Genomic DNA, 13,799 nt, shown 5'->3' on the forward strand with positions numbered 1-13,799 from the left:
TGTGGGACCACCCTCAGGTCCCCCACACCCCCCGGCCCCAGCTGCCTCGCGGAAATAATGATAACTGGTGGCGGCCACGATGCCACCCAGCGAGGTGTCGGGAGCCACCGAGGGCCGCCACCAAGGGGCTGAGATGAAAGGCGCTGCGGGAGCGCAAGGTGTCATCACGGCGGTGACACAGGGCTGGGGAATGGCACCCGTCACCTCCCCGGGCTGCTGCAAAACCCTGCCCGGGGCGCAGCGGGGGACACGGCCCCTGGGTGTCCCCGGAGAGGTGCCGGGAGCAGCCACCGAGCCCCATCCCAGCTGCCTGAGCCACGCCGGGGGTGTCACCGTCACTGTCACCGTCTGGGGAGGTCTCTGTCCCCCGACCCCCTGAAATGTCCCCAGCTCTGCTGCTGCCGCTTCGGGGCCGAGCGGTGAGGGAATCCCAAACCACACCGCACATTCCCAGCCGTGTAAACAGCGACCTGCGTGCCCTGGGCTCGGTGGCTTCCCGGTGACACAGCGCGCTGCTCGGCTCGGCTCGACTCGGGATTTTAAACACGCGGCGAGTGACAGCCTGGCTGCGAGCTGCTGTTAGTTTGAGCCTGGTAGGAAACGCAGCTGGCCTTTCTCTTTGATTTTTTTTTATTTTTCAGGCCCGAGGTGATGGCACCAGGTGGTGGCACCGTGCCGGCTGCCCCGCTGTAGGAAAGCAGGGACCCAGCTGGGAGCTCTGCTCCGGGCAGCTGCTGAGTCCCAGACTGGTGACAATGGTGGGGACTTCATGGCCATGGCCCTTCCCGAGGGATTTTGGTGCTCGTGTTCGGTGCAGGACCCAGCCCTGGGAGTGCAGAGCTCGCCGTGGTGTGCCTGGAGCATCAGCAAGGCCGGGGACTGTCTGGGTAAATATCAGCAAATCCTGCTAAGCCGATGAGGCACCTGCAAAGCGGTCACTGACGCGCTGGGCTTTCCCCAAACTGGACACTGCAGAATCTGAATGAGCCGAGACAGGGACCGAGCACCAGGATGAGCGCATTAGGGACGGGGAGAACCCCCCCAGCCCCCACCCGCAGCCCCCACACTATGGGGTCACCTCCACCCATCCGGCCCTCAGCAGCCGGTCCCTGCCTGTGCCCGATCCCGTGGGATGCTCAGGACTTGAGCCCCCCAGTGAGCTGCGGGGCTCCCGGCACCATCCCCTGGGAGAACCTCACTGCCCTCGGCATGGGGCCACTGCAGCACCGCCGTGGGTGCAGGGAGGATGAGGAAGGCTCGGAGGAAGGACCAGCTTGCTCTGCCTGAGCTTTGTGCCACACCTTGGGGAGGGAAACTGAGGCACGGGGGAGCCCAGCTGCCCTGGCTCGGGCAGATTCCTGCAGCTGCGAAGGACAAGGGCGGCCCTCTCAGGGTCCCACTGTTCTCCCTGTCCTTGGCACTGGCAATCAGGGAGGGAAAGAGAAGGGAAACCGGGGGCTCGGGCAGGGCACAGGGACACAGTACGGCCACAGGGACCACAGGGCTCAGGGACACTCGCCGGGACCCATCCACCCCGTGGCCTCGCTGCGTGAGCTTCAGCAGTTGCTCAGCGGTGACAGCCCATCCCTGGAGGGATTATTAGTTCCTCCCTCATTAAGAAAAGTTACTCACCCCCTGACAGAAACAAGAATATCCTGGAAATGCCTTTGTTTGGCGAGCTCTCGCATTAAAACTATGACCAGAACGGGGAGGGCGGCTGCACGTGATGCAGCCCGGCACGTGTGGCGGGCGAGATGCTCACACCCGGCCGCAGCCCGGGGCTGCCCCGAGCTCTGCTGTCACCCCCCGTGCCCAGTTTGGTGGCTGTCACCGTGCTGCTGGGCTGTGCCAGCACCTCCCAGTGCGCCCAGGACCAGACCCCCGGTGCAGCCCTGGGGACCCGCAGCACCCCAAGCCCCGTGCGGGGCAAAAAGGATGGCACCCGCTGCCCCGTCCGCTCGTCCTGCCCCAAGGGAGCAGTTGGGAGGCCCCACGGAGCAGCAGCGGGGCCGAATCCAGCCCTGAGACACGGGAGGACCCTGGGCTTCAGGTATTTTAAGCAGATGAGCAACGCCAGCGCTTATGCGCTTGCTGGATTGTAGGCGCGTGAGTCACAGCCGTGCTGAATCAGAGCTTTAATGCGCAGCAGTGAAACACGCTCGAGTTATGGCCGCCTAAAAGCCAGGGGCTTCTCGGGGGGGAGAGGGCGCCCCGTGGGATGGGGGCTTCGGGGTCGGGGCTGGTGCGTGGCCCTGCTCTGGGGATGGGGAAATCGTCCCCCAGTGCCCAGCTGGGTGAAGGGTGCGGGTCCTGAGCAGGGAGCTGGGGACCCCCCACTCCTGACCGTGAGCACTGGATGTGTTGTGGCCCCATGGCCGTGCTGGTGGCCCCGTGGCTGTGCTGGTAGCCCTAAGGCCGTGCTGGTAGCCCCATGGCCGTGCCAGCTTCCCCAGCAGCAGGGCCCAGAGCGGTCCCCCGGGCCCTGTGTTAACCACAGGCTCCCAACCAGCCCGACCAGGCGGGTGACACGTTCCCTGTTCCCCGACACGGCCCGACGCAAGCCCTGCGCTTCCCCATCCCAATTACAAACACAAAAGAGGAGGGACGTTGGGAGCACAAATCAGACGTCCCCACTGCTCCCAGGGTTTACAGGAGGGCCTCGTCCTGCACAGTTTGGGCAGCCAGAGAGACCCAGCTGGCTTCTAGCCGGCGGGGCACGGAGCCCTGCTCAGTGAGGCAGGAGGGGTCCCCATGTCCCCAACCCTGGGGGACAGCAGCCAGCGCCGGGCACCTCATGCCCCCAGAGCAGAGCCGCTGCCCCAGCACAGCTCCCCAGGCCAGGAGGGTGAGCCGAGGGCAGGAATTTGGGCACGGATCCGAGACGGGGGAGCGTGGGCTCGGCCACGCCCTGCCACAGAGTCTGTCCTTCCTCCCTGGGGACAGCGCGGGGACAATGCACCGGGATGGGCACCACCAACACCTCGAGGCTTCCTCCAGGGCTCGGTGATGTCCAGCACCCAGATGAGGAGATCGGGGCTGGGTTTGCCTTCGGGATCCTTTGTGCTGACGGAGCTGGCTCGTGCTGCAAGAGCTGCGGGTGTGGGACAGCCCTGCCGCTGTGGGACGTGCCCGGTGCCGTCACCCATGGGTGCTGGGACAAGCAGCGACGCATTGGGGCTGGCATGAGCCTGTCGCTGCCCCGCAGGGCCCCCAGAGCCCAGTGGGAAGGTGAGGGATGGACCCACCACCCCCACAGTGACTCAAGAACGGGCTGAGGTCTTGCAGCTGCCCCTCGAGACACGGCTGGTGCCCCGCGGCAGGGGCAGGAGTCCAAACAGCCGGAAAGAAAACACAAAAAATTAACATTAATTTATTAGAATATTCATGAAAAAAAAAAAAAAACGAGATTCTCTTTACATGTGTGTGTTTTTTTTTTTTTCTTTCTTTTTTCCTTTTTATACAAGAGAATTTTCATTGCTTTTATTTTTTTTTCCTCCTGGAGACAGAGCAGGGCACGCAGGCACACACAGACAGCGACGGCGGGCGCTCGCCCCAGCGGGAGGAAGCCGCGCGGATGCCAGACCCCGGGGCCAGGCACGAGGCAAGGCCCGGGGGTCCTGCGACGGGCGCGCACGAAGGCAGCAGGACAGGGACGACGCGTGACAAGGCACGGCACGAGGAAGGGGAGGCAGCTCTGGCCCCCCCCGGGGTGCTGAGCACCCCATGGCACGTGGTGGGGGCCAGGCGGCACACGGGGGACAAGATGACATGCTTGAGCACGACGCGGGATGGTCCTGAGCCCAGGGAGGGCTGCGAGCCACCTGAACACCCAACGCTCCCTCCCAGCAAAGTCTCGGGGCTCGTTCCAAGCTCAGGACCCTCAGCACCCCCAGCTGGCCCCCTCCTGCCAGCTCCCGGCCCCGCTGTGCCCCCGTGCTGGGTGAGCAGCAGGAGCCAGTCCCCAGCTCTTCCCGAGCTCCTCTTGGTCGTGGGGGAAGGGAAAACATCCAAACCGTGTAGAAAATACAATCATCCGCACGCCACCTCCCCGCGGACGTCGAACCCGGAGGCTGTCTTTGGTTAAGGAGCACCCGGTGCTGTCTCTGCCCCCTGCATGGGATTTTAAGGGGTCGTGCACGGGGCCGGAGCCGTGCTGCCAGGCAGGCGAGGGCAGCAGGAGGTGCTCGCCACGGCTCAGAGGCCTCCAGGGCACTCGGTGGCGGCTCGCAGCGGGGTCCCCGAAGGGCTGGGTGACAGGTAGCAGCTCCAGGAGACGAGAGGCATTGAGGCCCATGCTTGCAGGGCCACTCAGAGCGAGAGGGGAGCCGGGTCCCCCTCGCATGGCTATAGGATATTTAATTTAACAAGACCCGGCGTGAAATGCAGTGCTGGAGGAGGTGTTCCCGGGCAGCAGCCAGCCCCACAGGGGAAGCAGCCAAGGCAAGGGGACGCCGCCATGAGCCTGCGGTCCCCGGGAGGCTGCCGAGGGAGGTGGTCTGTGCCCCAGCCCCTGAGCGGAGCCTGGCTCCCCCCTCCAAGCTCTCCGCTCCAGAATCGAGGCGAGGAGGCAGATAAAAAGCGAAGCAAAGGAGAGGCAAAGCCGTGCTGCGAGGCAGGCCCCGTGGACACCCCGAATTCTCCAGCCAGAGCCCACGCTGCGCTTGCCAGAGCCACCCTGAGGAGCCGCTCGCTGGTCCTGAGTCAACGCAGGTGGGGGCGGCGCTGGGGGCAGCCTCTGGGGAAGCCCTGCCGAGGCCTGACAAGTCCCAGGCCCTGGGAGATTGTCCGTCACCCCCAGGGCACAGCAGGCAGGCGGTGCTGGGTGCCCCGTCCCCTCCACCGCCGGCCGTCCCAGGGGCTCCATCCTGCTCCTTGGGGCCAGTCCATGGCTTGCTGGCCAGAGCCGTGGGGGCAGAACCCATCCATCTGGGACGGTCTCTCCTTCCAGAACCCAGCGTGTAGTGATAGAGGAACCAAAAAGGTAGGGGTGGGGGTCAAAGAGGGAAGAACAAACAAAGAGAGAGAGAGAAACCAGACGGAGATGCGTGAGGCTTCACGCGCCCGCTGCTACTGCCCCTTGGGGATGAAGGGCTCCCCTTCCTCCGGCTCCGGCCGAGGCCCCGGGTCGCTCAGGCACCGCAGCATCCGCTGGCTGCTGGGGCTGTCGCTGGTCCCCGGGGTGAAGACATCGTCAGTGCCCGGGGAGGAAGGCTCCTTCACCCGCATCACCAGCCCCTCCTCATCCTCCTCGGGCGAGGGCGGCAGGCCGCCGCAGCCCTTGGGCACCTCATTCGACAGGTCCACGGACTCCGGGGACTGCGGGGAGGCCGGGTCGATGGTGATGATGGGCAGGTTCTCCGAGTCCGGTTTGGGTTCGTAGGCCAGCGGATCTGGGGGGGCAGAGAGGTGTCAGGCAGAGCCCAGCTCACGTCGTGCTGGTCGTGAACAAATTGGGTCAACCTGGGGGGTTCCAGCAGGGAAGGGGGATGTCGGGGACCTCCAGCTATAACGCACTCCAGGTGATTGGGGTCTGGACCCCTGGGCTCACTCCCTCTAGTTTCCGAGATGCTGTTTAAGCCCTTTTTCCCATCTCCACATGCTATTTGGAAAGGCAGCAGCCCTGCTGCCCAGGACTGCAGGGTTTGCACAGGGAGAAGCTGCCCTCTGGTGATAAAACACCGTCTCAGCAAGCACCAAAGCAGTGCAGTGCCGCGTCATGCCGAGCGGGTTACACTCAGGCTCCTCTCCTCCAAGCTGTCCCCAAAAGCGGAGGGAAGGACATATAGGGCAGAAGAGAGACAAAGATGGCAAAGTAAATGTGTGATGGAGAAGCCAGGAGGACAGGGGAAGGTCTGGGTGTTGGGAACTCCTGCTCCTCTCCCCGGCAGAGATCGAGAACAGACATGGAGAGGCAGGGCTGGGAAATATGGCTGTAGGGACAAGGTAAGATGAACTCTGGGCAATCCGGGTTGGAGAGCTGGCAGAGGGACAGAGGGGACACAGGACGGCTCAGACTCCGAGTGCCTCAGCACCCAAGTGTCAGTGGTGCTCAGCGTGACACCGACAGCGACGCTTCCGCAGCAGCTCAGCGCCACCCTACCTGAGCCTATGCGAGCCCGGGACATCGTGGGCGAGTCGAGCTTGTGAGCCGGCACCGTCAGGTAGTTCGCCTGCTGCAATCAGAGCGCAGGGAAGGCAGCGTGAGGGGCTGCCTCCAGGTGAGTGGCCGGGATGAACAGGGAAGGCGAAGCCTTCCAAGACCCCAGGCCACAGGGACGAGCAAGAAGCAACGTCAGCACGCAGAGAACAAATGCACGCATCCTCCCACCCGTGCTGCAAGGACTTGTTGTGAGCCTGCCTTCATGCTGGGATGATCAGAGGGCAGATACCCACTGTCAGCTGAACGCAGCCTCCTCCCCATGCAGGACACCGCTGTCCTTCCCAGGCTGGGAAGCCCTGTCCACCTTCCTGTCCTCCCCGTCCTGCAGCAGCATCCCTGCCCCAGCGTCCCCTCCATACCCTTCGTTCCATCTGCCGGGCTTTCTGCCTCCGCAGGAGCATCTGGTTCCAGGCTTCCTCATAGGGGTCGGCCACAAGCGTGTGCCGGTTGTAGGATCGCAACTGGGAAAATGCCCGAGAAAAGGAGATGGGTTAAAAACCTTGCAGAAAGGCAAAGAAAGGTCATATCATTTCCCTTAGGGATGGGATGAAACAGCCACCAGTGGGCACAGAGCGTCCAAGCAGTTTGGTGGCTCATCCCTTGTACATTAGCATGGGGTGCCCGATCCTGAGCCACCGTGACCCAGCAAGGGTTTAAACACCAGGCTCAGACAACAAGTCAGCCTCCTCTTCAGCATTGTCCCAAGAGAAAAAGCCTCTTGGGGAGAGAAAGGCAGACTAAGAACACAAAGGGCTGAGCTCAGGGATGCCCTGGCAGAAGTGCAGACCTGGACCCGAGGGTTTCTGGCTGAAGTTGTGCTGGCCACCCCCAGGGAAGCAAAAGGGGCACACAGGGTGCAGAGGCACCATGCAGGGTCATGCCTTACCCTCTGCCTGGTTTTCTGCAGGTTATTGCGAAGGATTTTCCGGATCTCCTCCTCCTTGTCCTTGGACAGGGCTGGAATGACGCGCTCCGCGGGCAGGGTCTTGGGGTTGATGTTCCTGCAAGGACAGAGAGGATTCAGAGTCACAGTGTGACAGCTCATGGCAGGGCTGAACGGCTGCTTGCCCTGCAGCCACAAACTGGGAGTGTTCACCCCATAGCCAGGGCCCCTGGGAGGTTCATCATGGCCAGGGCTGGGGAACTCACTGGATAGAGACTGTGGAGACAGCAGAGGGGATCTTGCCTAAACCCCCGCTCTCCACCAGCTCGATTGCCTGCTTCATCTCCATCTTGTGATAGAAAGCGATGAGCTGGGGCTCCTTGGAGCGCTCCCCTGCAATCAGGCACTTCTTCACGTACTTCTTGTTGAAGCGGTTCAGCCTTCCCGAGGACACGGGGGAAGAAGAAGGACGATACGTCATTCCTCCCCCCACCTCAGCACCCGCTCCCTGCTCCCTGCTCTCCTGCTGAGGCCAGCAGAAGATGGATCATTTCCCACAAGCACGGGTCAGGAACCCCTCCAGAACCAGGCAGCCTCCAAAACACCACACCACTGCTCCTACTGACAGTGGACAGACCTGAGCTCCTGCAGGGACTGGCCACCAGCTGTTCCCACACTGCTGTGAGCATTTTGTGGTGTGACAAAGGGGTGCAGCCCCGCAGCCACACTCACCCTCAACCCAGGGCCGTAATTCATCAGGGAGGGAACTTGTGCTGCTACTCCAGCCTGGGGAAAACCCTGGCCTTGGGCTGGGGCATCCTGCTAGGTGGCCATTCAAATCTTTCCCCACGTCACCCCCAGGTCCCCCAAGCCACAGAAGCTCCACACTCACTTGTCTTTCCAGTGGTGATGCCCATAGTGGCCACAGATATCCTCAATCCCCGTCAGAAGGTGATCCAAGAACTAGAAGAGAAGGCCCAGGGCGTGGGCAGCTTGCAGGGCTGCTGCCTGCCTCTCCCCACCACCCTGACACCCACTGCCCCAGGGGTGATGGTACTCAACAGGGTGTAAAATTGGGGCCGTGGGGCCAGGATGGGCCAAAGAAGGGCAGCACGGTCCTACATAGCCTGTCTGCTGCACTACCTCCGCTAGGCGGAGGGGAGGTCCAGGTCAGAGCAGGCACTGGGCGACACATACGGCGGACAGCCCCTTGCTCCGTCCCCCCCTTACCTCGGGCACCGACTTAGGGGCAGCTCCCGCTCCGTAAACCTGCCTGGTTACAGCAGTGGAGGTGACAGAAGCAGAAGGCGAAGAGGGGTAAGGCGGCAGAGAGAGGCATGTGGGAAGGCCGGGCGCAGCGGGTTACCTGCGTGTGGATCTCCTCGTTGATGGAGCGCTTCGTCTCCTGCTTCTTCTTCACAGCCAGCAGGTCCACCAAGGGCCGGATGGTCATGCCCTAGGGAATGGGGCAGGAAGAATCACAGAATCATAGAATATCCCGAGTTGGAAGGGACCCACAAGGGTCATCGAGCCCCAACTCCTGGCTCCATACAGGTCTACCCAAAAATTCAGACCAGAGGACTAAGTGCACAGTCCAAATGCTTCTTGAACTCTGGCAGGCTCGGTGCCGTGACTGTGTCCCTGGGGAGCCCAGGTTCCAGTGCCCAACAACCCTCTCAGTGAAGAACCTCTTCCTGATATCCAGCCTGACCCTCCCCTGTTGCAGCTTGACACCATTCCCTTGGGTCCTACCACTGGTCACTAAAGAGAACAGATCAGCGCCTGCCCCTCTGCTCCGCCTTGTGAGGAAGCTGCAGGCTGCCATGAGGCCTCCCCTCAGCCTCCTCTTCTCCAGGCTGAACAGGCCAAGTGACCTCAGCCGCTCCTCGTACATCTTCCCCCCTAGGCCCTTCACCATCTTTGTAACCCTTCCCTAGGGAGGTTAGGCCTCTCCCCGCCATGAAGGTTAAGGTGCCCGGCAGGAGCTGGCTGGGTTCAGCACAGCTGAACCTCAGGGCTCTGCGCTGCTGGTGTCACTTGTGAGCCTGAAGAGCTTTGCAAACCAAAGAGGGGACAGTGGCAGAGGCTGTGGCCATGCTCCTTGCTCTCCATGCCCCCACACGGCCCGCTGCCCCTCTGTAACCACAGCACGACCACCTGCGAGCCACCAACCTGCACGAAGACTGTGAAGAAGATCACCGTGATGATGGCCGTGAGGAACATGTCCCTCATGTCAAAGTGCTCGTAGTCGAGGAGGTAGCAGAGGGAGAAGGCGATGGCTCCCCGCAGCCCCCCGTAGGCAATGATGAACTGGTCCTTCGGCGTCAGCTTCACAATTCGGAACTTGTTGATGAACCAGGTGAGGACCAGGACGCCTGGGGGAGCGGGGCAGGACCTCAGGTGAGCAGATGGTGAAGGACGCCCCCAGTCCTGAAGAAGCCCCCCTCCCAGAGCCCAGCTTGAAGGCCAGAGCAGTGTCATACCCTCAGGGCCACAGGTGCACGTGGGTGCTCTCCTGCTCATCCCAACCCCATGTCTAGTAGAGAGTTGGCCTCACCCCATCTTTCTGCAAAGCCAAGCACCAGCAAGGTCCAATGCCCACGGTGGAGCAGTGCTCCACCAGTCAACCCCAGTCTCCCCAGCGAGGCACACTAGGACCTTGTAGCCCTGGAGGGAGCCCAGGAGCCAGGAGCGACCCCAAGGACCTTGTCCTCACAGCGGGACCTCACCTAAAACCCTCGCGATGAGGCAGAAGAGCAGCGTGCTGATGACAAAGGTCCAGTTCCAGTAGTGCTGGCCGGCCACAGTGGAGACACCCAGGAAGATGAAGATGAGGGTCTCGCTCACGCTGCTCCACATCTTGAGGAAATACTTGATGGTGGTGTGGGACTTGTGGGAGATGTTGGCTTCCACGTAGGGCCGCATGACCACGCCGGAGGCGATGAGCCTAGGGGCAAGGTCGGGGCACTCAGCAGCCATGGGGACAGTCCCAAGCCCTGGCCCTGCAGGACAGGGCTTGTGAGACACCAGCAATTATCCAAGGCCTCCAGGGAAGACAACACAAGGCTTCTCCTTCCCCCTAGTAGGGCAGGAATGAGCATTGGAGCCAGGAAGCACAAAACCATGGCATTTTGAGCGCTCAGCAGGCCCTGCCCGCTACCACGTGCCCAGAAGAATGGGAAACGGGCTGCCAGTGCTCTGGGATCCGTGGGACAGCTCAGGACAGTCTCTTCCCTCATCTGCCTTCATGCATATCCTGGCCCAAACACACCTCTGGCCCTCATCGGGCACGAACTGGGTGTGCTGGGACCGCCACAGAGATGTGGTTACACCAGAGTAAATCCTCCAAAAACGGGGTCCTGCCCTGGGGACAGGAGGGCATCTCATCCCACCCGTGCCCAACTCACGCCATGATGCCAGAGAGGTGGAAGAGCTCAGCAGAGAGATAGGCCATGTAGCTGTAGAGGAAGACGAAGAGGGGCTCGATGACTCGGATGTGGGAGGTGAAGCGGGAGGTGAAGGCAGCAATCACCCCATAAATGACGCCCACGAAGACGCCGCCCAGTGACACCACGAAGAAGCTGAGGAAGCCGAGGATGATATCGATAATGGTCACCTGCTCAAAGTTGGCAAACTCCTCGAAAAGGTGGTAGAGGACCTGGGGATGAGAAGGGAGAGGGGGTTTCAGGCTGCCCTGCTGCCAACAGACACCCTCACCTCGGAGGAGATCTGCTCAGGGACAGCATCCACACGGACACAGCCCCATGGGGGGCAGCTCCCCATCCTCCATGGCTTGCAGGGACACGGTGCAGCTGGACACGTGTCCGGGACAGCTCTGCTCCCCAGCACTGACCCAGGAGGGGCTTCGGTCAAGGATGAGCCAGCAAGAGACTGTTCCTGCTTCCCAACAGGACGGATCCAGGCTGGGGGACCCCCAACAGCCACATGGGGAGAAAAGCCTGCCCTGCTCAGCACGGAGAACAGCCCAAACCTTTTTGCTGGTTTGCTGCTAAAAGGGCAACGAGGAGCCCACCCTGGGCTGCATCTCCCACCCCCAATGCATTTATTTGAGAGATTTCAAAGTAAAATCAGTAAAGTAAAATTTTACTTTTTTAAAGTAAAGCCAAGGTGTCAGGAGGGGGACACTGGTTTCTGAGCATCCCGCAAGGATACTTGAAGTGGTGAGAGGGCAAGGCGCCAGCTCCAGCCTGCCAAAGCTGATTCCTTGGGCATGGGCAGGGACAGATGTGACAGCAGAAGGCAAAAGCGTTCCCCAGGGATGAGAGCGAGGACTCAGATCCTGCAGGGAGCCCCCAGCCAAAAGGGGAGAAAAACGACTGGGAAAAGCCCTGTGCTGGGACAGTGCGTTCCTCCTCACCCTGTGCAGCACGCCGAGCAGCCAGCCCTGAAGCAGACAGATGGGATATGGGAGAAGAGCCAGGAAAAAGCAGTGCGCTAGACATAAATTTAGAGGTCAGCACAGCAGAGAGGAGGACACCAGGCTGACAGGCGCACCAGCCACTGGACACAGACGTCCTTTGGAACCAGCACAGCCCCCTCTGTGCTCCTGCTCGCCTCCGCTGGGCGGACAGGCAGGGTCCCTGCACAAGGGGCCCAGGAAAGCAGCGTCCCTTGGTCCCCTCCCTGCATGTCCCCTCGCCTTGTAGCGAGGGAGCAGAGCGAGCAGCAGGGCTCCGGGCTCATCACCGAGATGCAGTAGCTGGCTGGGCACGTGCTCTTGGCTCCCTGAGTCTGCCAAGCAAAAAGTTTCACCTTAAACCACCTCTGCGGTGTTTTAGGCTGCTATATTTATCTCTGCACCTGCAAAAGGTTAGAAGCAAGCAGAGAGCTACGCGGCCCGGCAGGAGCCACCTCGGAGCTCGCACGGCCCCGTCCGTGCCAGTCCTGGTGTCACTCCAAAGCAAAACCCCGTCCCCTCGTCCAGCCCCTGGGCTCTGCCCCGCCGCCTCCACTTACGACGGTGACGGCGTCGTTCAGCAAGGACTCCCCGAAGACCAGGATGTGCAGCAGCTCGTTGATGTGGATCTCCTCAAAGACGGCCAGCACGGCCACCGGGTCCACGGCCGAGATGATGCTGCCGAAGAGGAGGTTGGCCAGGAGGCCGATGTGGTTGAGGCCGCTGCCACCGATCTGGCACACGGCGTACATCAGCCCGCCCAGGAAAAAAGCGTTCCAGAGCGTCCCCACCACGGCGAAGATGAGGATGGTGCCCAGGTTCTCGGTGAACTGGCGCAGGGGGAGGAAATAGCCGGCGTCCAAGATGATGGGCGGGAGGAGGAAGAGGAAGAAGATCTCGGACCTGAGGATGGGGGGCTTCTCGCCCACCCCTTTGATGAGCCCGCCGACCAGGAGGCCCACCACGATGAGCAGGCAGCTCTCGGGAACGATGTTGGACACCGAGGGGATGACGTGGAAACCTGGAGGGAAGGAGAGAGCAAGGCACACGTTGGGTACAGGAACGGAGGGAGGGCGCCCCTGTGGGAGCGAGGGGCCAGTTCCAGCCCCCCCCCGCACTCGTTGCGTGCCTCAGTTTCCCCTTCTAACCCCCTTTTTCCCCATGCTCCCAAGCTGTAAAGCGGAAATTACAGCTCCACCAGGCTCACACACCCGGGGCATTGTTTTTTCTCAGGCCAGAACACAGCAGAGCCCCAGCCCAACACCTGGTGGCCGCTGCCTGGGGTCTCCGGGGCCCCCCAGCCCCTGCGCCAGCCGCCTGCAGCACAGGCGGTTCTCACACAAGCTGTCGCTGGCCCCAGCTCCTCCCGGCAGAGTTACTAATCCCGAGCGCACGTAGGCACTGGCATTTCTCACCCGTCAGACGGCAGGCTGCCCACACGGATGCCGTTACAGGCTTTGGCAGGAGGCGGCAGCGCCGTCCCCGTCCCCTGGTGCCCGGCTCCTACCCGAGCCGCTCCGTGCCTTGCCCCGAGCACGCGGCAGGATTGGAGCGGGTGCTGGGGGGTTCTGAGGGCAGCAATTTGAGCAGCTCCTTGTTCCTCCTCCTGCCAGCTTCAGGAGCAAGCAGGGAAGTTTTACGTGGCACGCTGCAGCGATGCCTGCCGTCCCCGCAGACAGGGGCACAGAGGCGGGTGGGCCATATCTCTGCGGAGCAGAGCTGTTCCCTGGGGTGCAAGGTAAGGCAGAGCTCTTTATTCCCTTTTGAACCAAAGCTTGACCCCAGATGCAGGTCTCTGAGCCAGCCACGACCCACGGGCACACCACCCAGCCACCAAACATCCCGCAGCGACGTGGGCACCCGACATGGCAGGCAGCACAACGCTGGGCAAAGCGGCGCTTCCTCCGATGCACCGATACCCACAGAAGGATTTGGGGCCAGAGGTTCCCTGGATACCCTCCCAGGATTTATAATTATTATTTTGAAGTGAGGCACATTTGTTCCCTGGCAGGGGAATCGGTTTAAAACAAGGAACCCTGACTTGGCATCCCTGATGTTCCTCAGTTCCTTCCGGCTGCGCGGCTGTGCCATCTGCACATCGTTTCACAGCAGATTAAAAAAAATGAAAAAAAAATAAAAACCTCCCTCCTGAGGCAGGCGCCTCGCCACCAGCACATCACCGACCCGGAGCTGCTCTGCTGGCGGCGAGCCCTCACCTTCCCCGAGCCCACGGGACAACGGCTGCGCCCCGGTGCCGGCTCATCTGTCCTCCACCTGTGCAGCGGGGCCGGCGCCGCGCAAATAGGGCTGGGGAGGGAAAAGCTTCCCCCGTGCCTCCC

At 61.9% G+C, this 13,799-nt stretch overlaps 1 protein-coding gene across 1 annotated transcript in view; it reads right to left on the minus strand.

Moving 5' to 3' along the window:
- Positions 1-3,357: 3,357 nt before the first annotated feature.
- Positions 3,358-13,799, minus strand: part of SLC9A1 (solute carrier family 9 member A1) — a 30,687-nt gene continuing 20,245 nt past the window's right edge. The window contains exons 2-12 of the mRNA XM_040534971.1: positions 12,021-12,481; positions 10,451-10,701; positions 9,773-9,990; positions 9,216-9,418; positions 8,410-8,499; positions 7,936-8,006; positions 7,310-7,483; positions 7,047-7,161; positions 6,520-6,621; positions 6,101-6,173; positions 3,358-5,390 (exon numbers count right to left, since the gene is read on the minus strand). Of these exons, the coding sequence (XP_040390905.1) occupies positions 5,068-5,390; positions 6,101-6,173; positions 6,520-6,621; positions 7,047-7,161; positions 7,310-7,483; positions 7,936-8,006; positions 8,410-8,499; positions 9,216-9,418; positions 9,773-9,990; positions 10,451-10,701; positions 12,021-12,481 (2,081 nt within the window). The 3' untranslated portion in view covers positions 3,358-5,067. The remainder of the gene's footprint in view (positions 5,391-6,100; positions 6,174-6,519; positions 6,622-7,046; positions 7,162-7,309; positions 7,484-7,935; positions 8,007-8,409; positions 8,500-9,215; positions 9,419-9,772; positions 9,991-10,450; positions 10,702-12,020; positions 12,482-13,799) is intronic.

The sequence above is a fragment of the Cygnus olor genome, chromosome 23, assembly GCF_009769625.2.
Source record: "Cygnus olor isolate bCygOlo1 chromosome 23, bCygOlo1.pri.v2, whole genome shotgun sequence".
Taxonomy (NCBI): domain Eukaryota; kingdom Metazoa; phylum Chordata; class Aves; order Anseriformes; family Anatidae; genus Cygnus; species Cygnus olor.